This window comes from Mustela lutreola, chromosome 3, assembly GCF_030435805.1.
Source record: "Mustela lutreola isolate mMusLut2 chromosome 3, mMusLut2.pri, whole genome shotgun sequence".
In the NCBI taxonomy this organism is placed as follows: Eukaryota; Metazoa; Chordata; class Mammalia; order Carnivora; family Mustelidae; genus Mustela; species Mustela lutreola.
In genome coordinates, this window is record NC_081292.1 from 26,238,007 (window position 1) to 26,250,114 (window position 12,108).

Sequence of the window (12,108 nt, forward strand, 5' to 3'; positions counted from 1 at the left end):
GTAAAATCAAAAGCTTGGGCCTATTATGGTTTAAAACAGACACCCTAAAGGAGTTGCTGCTTCCTTCCCCTTTATTAAACACAGAAAATTTCATTTTACACTTATGTTAAGCCAGTGAGCCTTTCACTTCAACACATACACATTAAAAAAAAAAAAAAAAAAGACAATACAGAGCTCTCTGTGCAAGAGGGAATTTGTTTCTTAATCCTAAATCCCAAAACCAGTCAGTTAGATTGAAATATAATGAAAGAGTTAGTGAGTAAATCTCAACCATATTGAGGTTCTAAATAGCTTCAAACCTAAGCCAACCTCAAGACCGGGTATTTCTTCCCACGCTCCTAAACTGAGTTTTAGGACTTTTCTGATTCAGGAAAGAACTGATCTGTCCTATTAGGAAGAGAGACAATTATAACATATTTATTGAAAGCCATTATATAAACTAACACCATGCTTGACTCCGGAAGTATAAATCGTGTATAAAAAGGAAATGGAAACTTTGACTTAATAGATTCTGGGAGTTCAGAGACAGAGACAGACCCTATATAAATAAGTGGCTTTATATAAATATAAATACAAAACAAGTTGTAATTAAGTGTTCTGAACATAATGGAATGCTGTTATGATGGGATCCTCTGAACTAGTCTAGAAGACAGGGAAGACTTCCCTGAGAAATCATGTTTGTGAAGCAATCAGGCAGGAGTAATAAATTGTCACAGAGGATTTTTTTTTAAGTTCATTTTGTACTAATATATTAACTTTTAAAATAATTTTTAAACAATAAAAATCGCTATCACTTAAAGTCAATGAGTTGGAAATCAAACTAAGCAATGAAGAGGGATTTTAGTTTTTAAAAAACATCAACAATTCAACTAAAACCATTTTAAGAACTTGTCTTTCCATATATACTTTTCTACAAAATCATAGACTAGTGATTGCTAGGGACTTGGGAAAGTAGGGAATAGGGAGCGATTGCTTATGAATATAGGAATTCCTTTGGGGATGACAGAAATATTCTAAAATTAGAGGGTTGGTTACACTACTTCATGAATATGCTATTAAAAAAAACCCCACTCAATTGTATATTTTAAAAGGGTGAATTTTATGGTATGTGAATTATACCTCAATCTTGAAAATGAGGTTAAAAGTGAGTGACACAGGGATCACGGATACTACTAACATCCTTACTATTAGTAGAATTTATATATGGTAGCATGGCAAATCTATCAAGGAATATAGCTACTCATAGGTCTGTGTCATAGTACGATTCTTCTTTCTTTAAGAACACACTCTGATGGAGAACACAGCTCATCGAGCACTGGGGCATGAAGGGAAGGCCTTCCTAGCCAGCAAAATCAAATGAGTGAGTCCAGGCAATCAGTGAGGTGACAGATGTAGAAGCTCATATGCTTCTAAGTTTACTTAGTGAGTGATTAAAATAGTTTACAAGCCACTGATTACAACATGGAGATGGATTTTTTGTATTTTTAGTGTTAAACAGGACTGTGGAATTTTACCACAAAATTAATTCACAAGTAATAAAGACTGATTTTTGGTTTTGTTTTTTATTTTTTTTTAGGTGACATATGAGATAATAGGAAACTCATGGCAATATTAACTTTAGTTTTTCAGATAAATAAATGTGAATGTACCAGAACTAATGGAGAAAGAAATGAAAATAAAAATAAATAAGTTACTTAGAGTAACAGTTTATAATTTAAAGAAATAATTATTACCATTATGCTAGAACAGCCTTATTGGAGGCTTATTGTTTAAGATAAATAAAATGAAATGATTATACAGGAGACATGAAGAGAAGCATGAAATGAATGGCTGAAAAAAAAAGAGAAATGAATGGCTGAATTATTAGATTTTTTTTTTTAAGCTAAGAACAAGGTTTTAAACAAAGGACAGAAGAAGCATAGTAGTTTTAATCTCAAAGTCAATACTGGGAATATCAGTTGTCTGTATTATAAATTCAATTCCAGAGTTGAAGTGTTAATGAAAGGACTTCTCTTAAAAAAGAAAAAAAGAAAAGAAAGAAAGAAAAGAAAAGAAAAGAAAGGGGGGAGAAAAGCTCAATGGGCAATACAACTTTCAAATACTTTCTAAACAGGAATGTTTGATTTGTGACATTCAATCAGGCTATATCAGGGCATAAGTAATTTACTAGAAGTGGGCCAGCACTTTTGTAAGGTACAGCAGTTCTTTCAAACTGAAGGAGTCACAGGCTACATCTAGTAAATTATTGATTTAATATACCATATTGCTCTTTTGTGACCTACAAGAATTCATCACTTTTAAAAGTACCTAACTTGCTTTCTGAGAAAAATTTATATATTATATAATAATTTTCATTATAGAGTATATTTGATAATAAATTAAACATTACACAAGTGAAAAGACAGATTTGAAATGGAAAGTAGCTCAAGGCTGTGTTGCGTGTATTATAAAGTCTCAAATATATGTGGATTCCAAAGTATCTCTTCCATAAAAATGGTTTGGGATTCTTCTATTTCACTTACTGGGAAGTTCCTTGTTCTTCTTCCTCAGTCTTCCTCCTTTATCCCACACACATGATCAAACCATAGGTGGGGAGTCCTTTTCACTAAATGACTAGAAGTCTTGAAACTCATTTGCAGACTCATCCTCTTGTTTCCCTGGAAATACCACATCTGTCTACTGTGTATTTTATACTGCAAGAGTAAAACATACATACAGAGTATAGTTATAGTACAGGCACATTTTACTTATACAAATCAAGCCATATAAATTCAGCCAAAGAGAATTAAAAAATATATATGAGAACAAGAAAAATCATACAAAATTAAACTGTATGAGTGATGTCACTCACTCAATGAAGGTATGCTCCAGATTGTTAAAATGTTAGCATGGATTTGCTACTGTAAAATGGTAGACAAGAGTTTGCTATTCCTTCAGTGGAACTCAATATCCATGTGGCTGTCACGAGTTCTGTCATTGAACGTATTTCCAATGTTTATATACATATGTTTAAATGTATTTAAATATTTAAAAAAATTAAGTATCTTAAATTATTTAAATTTTAAATATTTAAATATATTACTTAAATAAGAATGTTTAAATACATATATTTCAAATAATATTGTCTCTAAATGTAAAGCAACAGTGATTCCTCATAACCAGAATATTTCAATCACCGAAAAAAAAGTAGGCTTATATGGATTTATTAAGAGAGGGTATGTCTCAATTCTGTTGGGGATTTGGTGAATCTGGGGTAATTTAAAAGAAATGAAATGTTTCTGTTGTATGCTAATGATGGAACAGCATTTTATAGTAGCTGCCTGGTCTTGCAAGGATAGTTCATTCAATCATCCCACAGACATTTATGGAGAACATAATGTTTATCAGAATTGTTCTAGAAAGAGAAGAGAAATATGATAAGACTTGTCTGTTAGAAAAATCATTAGCAATGGTGAGAACTTCTGGAGATGAGTGGAGCTAGTTGTCTGTTGGAAGAGCCCAAGTGAAAACTGTTGAGAATCTGGATTGTGGTACTTACCATGGCAGAGAGGAGAGAGAAACTGGTGAGCTATATAAGGGAACAACTAAAAAATCGATGTATTGGACCCCAAGAGTCAGGGAAAGCGTGTCAAGAATAATAGTACTTAAAATAGGCTAAGTCTGATATTTTAAATCTTTAAAATATTTCAGCTCTATGTGCATATATAAAACAATTTGTTAGAACTACAAAATTATAATCAATTATGGGCAATAACATAAATGTTAGGATTATTGCCAAAGTGATAGCACATTCTAGAATCATCAGTCTGGCATTTTGCAAAGTGTGTTCTAGGGAACATTGGTCCTGGGAGACATTACACTGAAACAGTGTCCATGATCAAGTAATTGTGTAAGTAGGAACATGATATTCCCCAGATCTTACTAAAGCGTAAGTGAGGCCATATAGTGAAGAACTTTTTTTTTTATCCATGTATTTCCCAAACTTACTTAGCCATAAGTAAGTTTCTTCTCTTCTCCTAATTAATGTGTTCTACAACAATGTTATTAAGCATAGATTTAAGAAGTAGTCAGATGTATCAAATAAGTTATAATCAGGAACAGGTACAGATGAGTTCTTAAATTTAATGCATTCCAAGGGATATGGGCTATTTAGAGAAACACAGCAAGTGTGACAAATTCAAATGGGAAATTCAGGTACAATTCAAATGGGAAAAATAAGCATAGCATTCAAAGTTTTGGCTGGCTTCTGACTTCTACTGATTGTTAACAGAGCCAGAAAAAAATAAAGGCTTCCCTTTCTGTACTATCCAGTAAGATGAAATTAAAACAGGAAGAGAGAGTATAAAAAGCTTCTAGGAACCAATATTAGGAGAATTAGTAAAGTTGCTCTGGCTTAGGCATTATTGCATTTGAGTTTTAGAAACATAGAACAGATTAAAATAAATTGGTATCTCAGTGCACAGTTAATTTTCCCTTATTTATATTATCTGCACACTACATAAAATAGTATGTCACTATAGTATTCAATATAATTTATTATAAACTAGGACATGCTATAAGCACTGACCAGAAGAAACGTAAAATTATTGCTACTAGTCCAAATAACAGAATCTAACGTAGTATTATTTACCCTAAGAACATAGGATTATACTGCAACCTCATATATATTCACCAGTGGTTTAAAAAAAAAAAACTTCACATTTTTTATATTTATAAATGATATTTTTTAAAAGCTGTCTTAAATGTTCATTATGCAAAATAAAAGGTAAAAAGCAAATTGAGACTGTCAGAGGCACATTAATGTGGGATGCAGAATGTTCACGACTAAGTCACAAAGCTGAACTTGAGGTAGAAGATCTCATTGCTATTCATATTTCCCAAATATAAAAATAAGAATTACTGTCACAGACACTCAAAGTATTGTAATTTTGGAGCACCTTAAAATCAGAAGGTAAGTTCACATAAAACATGCTACTCATTCTTGAATGATTCTCTCATCAGTAGTATTATCAGCGAAATAAAGTTATCAGTGTTGAACTAAGAATGCACCTGACTACTGTAATCTCAAACAATAATAAGTGATGAGAGCAATGCATCTTTGGTTATCATCATCACTGTCAATTTGTTGTTCTGTGGATTTCTAATTTTAGTATGTTTAATTCTAGCTATTACCATTTTATAGACCATTAAAAGGCAGAACATTCATTAGCCACCCTATGCGATATAAGATACTATTGGGGTTGTATGTATGTGTTTTAAATATATTACTAGATTTTAAACTCTGGCCAGGAATCCATCAAAATGTTTACTTTTTCAAATGTCAGGACTCTTCTCGAGTCACCCAACACACCACTGACTGGCTGCATCTAGCTCTCTTTAAAAGGAAAATCCAGCATTAACTCCAATACATTTCCAACATATAATTAAATCTATGCAACTCTAGTTTCCTTCAACTCTTTTCTCAGGTCACAGAGGAGTGTCCCTGAAGTTTTCCAAAGCTAATCACTCAACTTTTGTTCTTGATCTTACCTTTTCCTTGACGCTGGGGCTGCCTCTGATTTTCCCTTTGTAATGACTCCTTCCGCCCTGTTAAACAAAACAACAAAAACAAAAACTCAGCTTTCCACCTTTCCCTAACTACTCCTTACATTCTCCTTTAGTTGATGATTAAGGTTCTGATTACTTCTGTATTTCTTTATAGACCACTTATTCTCCTTTTTTTGTTTTGTTTTGTTTTGTTCTTAAAGATTTTATTTATTTATTTGACAGATAGAGATCACAAGTAGGCAGAGAGGCAGGCAGAGAGAGAGAATGGGGAAGCAGGCTCCCTGCTGAGCAGAGAGCCCAATGTGGGGCTCAATCCCAGGATCCCCGGATCATGACCCCAGCCAAAGGCAGAGGCTTTAACCCACTGAGCCACCCATGTCTCCTTTTTTTCTGTAAAGGGCCAGATGGTATTGTGGGATTTTGGCCGCATACCTCACCGTCACATACTCTTAGTTTTGTTTTGTAACTGTACGAATGTAAAAAACCTCATTCTGAGCTGGATTTGGTTGGCAGGCTGTAGTTTACAGAAAGCTGCTCTAGTTGAAACTGTTGCATTAATGGTACCAAAAATTCCTGTTTTGCTTGGGAGTTCCCTCTGCACAGGTTCGAAGCTGATTTAAGCTTTCCTTGAAGCTGAAGGAAAGCAAGCTGTTAGCTTTAATATGGATAAAAGCAGAGGAGCTCAAACAGGAGGCTTTCTAAGGCCACTACAGGTGTCCCTCAACAATCAGTCTCTCTCTCACCAGACTCTCCCTGTAATACTTACACTGCAGAGCAGCAGACCAGCCAGTGGGCTCTTCAAGCAGAATGGTCCCCATCTGCAGTAAAGGAGAAATTCCCGTCCTGTTTTCACCAGTGGGGAACCTCATTCTACCTCTAACTCGGGGGTGGGTGGGGGGATTAGGGGCGGGGCCAGAGGGCCTGCAGTTAGACTGAATCCCTCCTTGAGAAAATCATGGATGGAGGGAAGACCCTGCTCTATGATACTCCAGGTCGCCAAATCACACAGACTCCTTTTTCATTTATTCCCACTTTGCAACACTTAACGCTGTTAAACACTTTCTTTTAACTTCTATTTTCTCTGTTGCCACCCTCTATCTGATCCTAACCTTGGCGTTCCCCAGACCTCGTCTTCGGCCATCTTTTTTTCACTTTGCATATAGTTTTCTGGGTGATCTCATTCACTTAGAGAATATCAACTATCATCTTTATGTTCTCAATACCTAAATCTGCCTCAGTAGCCCGGGTCTATTTCATAGCCCAGAACTATAAAACCTAATGTAATCCCCTACCTTGGGAACAGCAGAACCGTGGTCTACAAATTTGCCAGAAACATTGGTTTCACCCTCACTTTTTCTAAGAACATAGTACATTTGGGGCTGAGGTAGCAAAAAACAATCTGACTGTACACCATCAGCAGTTCTTCTGATTCAAATATAAGTCTTATAAATGGATAAAGGTTATTGAGAGTATTTTACTTAGATGAGCGGGTGAATGTGTTGATGCAGCTGTTCCTGTCCCATGAATAAAAATACTTAATTTGGTGGCAGCATAATCAAGGTTGATTTTGAGTATCGTGTCAAAGCCTGGCAGTGAGTAAAACAGTTTCCCACCTGCATATGTAATTTCTCATCATTATAAAAAAGATGGTTATCTTTACACTTTTACCATAAATGAAAGCAGGGCCACCATTATTACCTCTAGAGATAGTACCATTATGATACTATTATATTAACTTTATTTCTGAGAAGAGTGGATCTGAATACTTAAAATTTTATATGACCACAATTTATTTTTTTAAATATTTGACAATGGTGGATCTTGTTAAAAGATGGAAAGAAGTCCTACACCTTAAAGTTCAAAAGCTATAATTTTATAACAAGAAAATATCCATAGCATGATTTTTTTAAGTTCTTCTAAAAAATATTTTTTGTCATTTTTATTTCCTAGCACCTTGTGGAAGTCGTTCAACAGGTTCAGAAGGCACTGTTCTATCACCAAACTATCCCAAAAATTACAGTGTTGGACATAATTGTGTTTATTCTATAGCAGTTCCAAAGGAGTTTGGTAAGTAACATTCACCTCATCACATAGTATTTCATTCCAGACATGCTTTATTTTCCACTACACGCTATTCAAAAATGTTAGTTTTTTAATGAAAATATTCACTATTCATAAAGTGCTTTACTCTGTACTTCTTTATAGATAGTAGCCTTGTAATAATAAAATTTTGAGGTCATTTTACTCAATCTGAATTTACAGTCAAGTACACAGGTGAACAACAATATAAAAATGAAAACAGGATTGTTTTTAATTTTTAAAAATAAGTACATCCAGTAACCTTGCAAGTGCCTTCATGTTGGAATTATATAAAATGGGAAATTACCAGAGCATAAAGCAAAGTGTACTCTGCAAAATATGCATAAAGTCAAATAAAGAACCATTACAATAATGACAAAAGTGTGTACAAAACAATCATATTGTTTTATACTTTTTCAAACACATTTCCAGGAAGAAAAGATTTTGGTTTTAAGTACCTAGTATCTGGGACAGCAACGAATATGAAAAGACAGCTAAGGACATTTCAGCTCCTCTTGTCAAGCTGACAATCTGTTCCGCATTGGCACTGAGAAGACGTGTCCTTTGCTGCCTTCACATCTCCCTGATCACAAGTCTTAGAAGTCCCTTACCTAGCTTCTAAAGGTTTTGCATCTAAGATCCAGCTGGATCTCACCCAGGTTAAGCTCTGTTTATGGATGGATAGGCAAAGGAAATTTAGTGAGCAGTAAAGTATGGGAGAGAGGCTGAAAGTTCAGACTTCTGCAATTTAGATTTACAGCATTGTGTTACATGGTAAAGGATTTGCTACAGCTGTCATGAATGTCTCGGTCTGAATGACAAAGGGTTTTAGCAGAAGGACATGGATTTTATCATATCAGGATTTTTGGATCACATCTTGACTTAATGTTTCTGCTGATATATGAAATAAGCTGATGCTTCCAGTCCAATTTCTTATAACCTGATATTACCTGTATATCCTCCTCCTCTCTCTTCTGAAACAAGCCCAAGATCTTCAACGGAGAGAACATTGTCATCAGAAGTGAAGTACTGAACCTTGTGTTTAACCTTGATATAGAACAGTAATGCCAACATTAGCATGGTGTCTCTTTACAAAATATCTCTTTGTCCTAGCATATTGATTGGTTAAATCAGAGTTGAGCTCTTTGAGAATGACAGTTTAGGAAGAGAAGCATTGTCTACTTAGAAAGATAAGCATTGTCTACTTAATTGTTTTTATTATTATTTTGCCTTTGGTGCCCCCAAAATAGTCCTTTCCTTGCTAGAAGAGTTTATAGACCCCCCAATGCCAGCCATGCATGGTTGCTGACAGAACCCTAGCAATGATGGTCAGGAAGGTTGAATGGTTAGCTCAGTTGTCTTTATAAGCTGTCAATTTTTTTTATTAAATCTATTCTTTGGATATCATGTAGCCAAAAAAATGAGAAAGAAAAATCAGACATTTCCTTTCCTGACACATAGACAGGCTGGTCACAGAAATATATTACAGTGGCCTATGTGTGTTCAAAAAGGGAAGGAAAAAGTATGGATTCAAATAAAAGTAAGGAGTTTCTACAAAATGGACTCTATCGTAGTAACATAATGTAAATTAAATGTAATCATCTTAATGTAAAAAATAATGCAAATAATAATCAGTTGTTTTAATATTAATTTTTAAATACATCTTAGATTATTTGTGGATGAAATCAAATGTACTTTGACTTATTAGTAAAACTGATTTTATTTTTACAAATGTTGCATCATTCTGTTTTTCAAACTACTTATGAAGTCAGACAAACTTGGATTTTAATTTCAGCATTTCACATCTTATAGCTATCTGTCTTTGGACAAGTTACATATGCTCTATGAGACTCAGTTTCTTTATTTCTGAAATGGAGCTAATTATGTCTGCAGAGCAGAGTTGTTGGAAAGAGTGAATGAAATTCCATATATAAAATATATCTCACATAGTTCATGCTCATTATGAGGTTAGATATGACAAATCTGGAGTCAGATTTCTGGATTCAAAGCACAATTCATTACTCTTTCTCGTTATTAAGTCACATCATTGCCCTGAATTTTACTTTTCTCATCTCTGAAGTAGAGGTGATAAATGTCTACCACATTTTTCCTTCATAGGGTTAGTTTATAATTAAATGATACGATATGTATAAGTGATTGGCAAAATAACACATGAATCAGTCAATACACACAGAGATACAGTTGCACACACATTTATGTTCACATTTGAAGACACTCTACTGCCACTTACCAAAAATAAAATAACCTGAATTAATGGATTTATTAGGGTCTCAAGAGTAGCACACATTTCTACTTTGCTTCTTCTTCCTTTCATTCTCATAATTTCGCTCTGTTGCCACTGTTTTATGACTTTTTGGTATCACTTCCTAATATATTATTTTTCACTTTTTTTGTCACTTATCTCAAATTATAATCTTATTCTGTATCTTTTATATGCTGACACACCTAGAATTTTACTTTTAATCATTTAGCATAATATATGTCAAATACGCTCAATTCATTCATTGAAATTTCATTTTTTATGAAGTTTAATGTTCTACAGTTGTTAAATAAGGAGAAAATCACATGTAATCAACAGCACACATAAAATCCCTTAACTCACCCATGATGATCATCTACCTAGTTTTGCATAGGCCAGATAGTCTCTGAATAATTCTAACAGAACATTTTTCCTCTAATGTCAGAACAGGTAACAGTGTCTTTAGATAATGCCAGATGAGCTACCTTGATTTTTTATAGGTCATGCGCTACCAAATTGTTTTCATTTATTTATTTTTGCCCAAGGTAGAATTGAATTCATATCAGGTAAATGTGAACATAATATGACCCTACTTTACTGATTGATTGAATGAATATTTATCTGTCAGTCAATTCCTATCTTTAAGTATTTTTGGATAAGAAAATTGCCAATTCCTAATGCCTTCACGAGCATCACTGGATTTCATTGAACTTCCGATATTAGGGTCAGTTTGGTGATATTCATTCTGCAGGATTATGGTTGTTCTATATATGTAGAACTAGAATAATTCTGGATCATTGAATAACATTTATTCATGTTAACAATTAAGCTATTTCATTTGGATTTGGTGATTAAAAACTATACTACCTTTTTATTAAAAAAATATGTTTTATTTTTCCTTCATTTTTCAATTTTTAATTATAGTTGTTTCCCTTTTATGGTTTGATTGTTTAAGTCTTCATGCAATACATTATTCTGAAGTACCAAAACATGCAAAGCATATTTTCAATTTTGAATTTGATATAGATAAGATGCTTTAGAATGTGGGACAACTATTGACACTGTTAGAGGAAAAATATTTTTGTTAATATGTATTTTTACCTAGAACATAGCAGCCAAAATCAAGTTATAGAGAGGGTAGAATTATAGAAATTGGAGAATAAAGGTTGTGGACTTCTATTTTAACAATTCTGGCTAAGAAAAAACAGAAGGAGCTAGGTCAGCAGTAAGGTAGGGTACAAGTCAGAGGCTAATGTCTGTGTTTGTTTTCTCTTAGGATGAAAATTAATGGAGTTCTTATTTTATAGAAAGCCCAAGAGAAAAACACAATAGAAGGACAAAATTAAATATTTTAGATAGACTAATTGTTAAACCAAGATGCATGAAGTAATTTAAGGAGATGGGATTTAAAAAAAATACTGAAGGACCTCTTTATAATTCAGAAGAAATGATTCATAACTAATAACATAAAACCTAAATTAGTTTCACAAAGAATATTACTTTTTGAAATGATCATCCCTTTCCAGGTTTCCAACCTCACTTCCCTTCTGTCACCCATTCCTCACAACCCAGGATTATGTATAAAAGAGAATGTATTAGTGGCAGAAGGCTGCCATAACAAAATCACAAACTCAGTGACTAAACCATAGACATTTATTCTCTCAGTTCTGGAGGCTAGATCTCTGAAATCAAGTTATCTGTAGTGCCACACTCCCTCTGAAAGCCCTAGGGGAGAATCTTTCTTTACTTCTTCAGAGCTCCTGGTGTCTTTCAACAACCCTTGACCTTCTGTGGCTTATAGCTGCATCACTCTGATTTCTGACTCTGTCTTCACAAGACCTTTGCCTTGTGTGTGTGTCTCTTCTGTTTCTGCATGTATCTTTGTCCTCTTTCCTTATAATGACACCTGTTTTGGATTTAGGGCACACCCTAATCCAATATGATTTCATATTAATATTTAATTCTACAAAGACTCTATTTCCAAATACAATGACTTTCTGAGCTCTTGGGTAGATACAAATTTGGCAGATGTTGGGCTTTGGGGGAACAACATTACTCAACTCACTACAGAGGATGGACTATATTACCACAGTTTTTATGTAGAAAACCTTAAAAAAATTACTCTCTGATGCATGTAATAAATATTAGCTCTGTAGAATGCAAACTGACATTTAGATTTCTTGGAGAATTCCAACGTGCAAATCACCTTGAGTATATCTAGT

At 33.9% G+C, this 12,108-nt stretch overlaps 1 protein-coding gene across 2 annotated transcripts in view; it reads left to right on the plus strand.

Moving 5' to 3' along the window:
* CSMD3 (CUB and Sushi multiple domains 3) overlaps positions 1–12,108 on the plus strand; it is a 1,244,673-nt gene that overhangs the window by 998,274 nt on the left and 234,291 nt on the right. For both annotated transcript variants that reach the window (XM_059165746.1, XM_059165745.1), the window contains one exon: positions 7,498–7,614. In XM_059165746.1, coding sequence (XP_059021729.1) covers positions 7,498–7,614 — 117 coding nt within the window. The remainder of the gene's footprint in view (positions 1–7,497; positions 7,615–12,108) is intronic.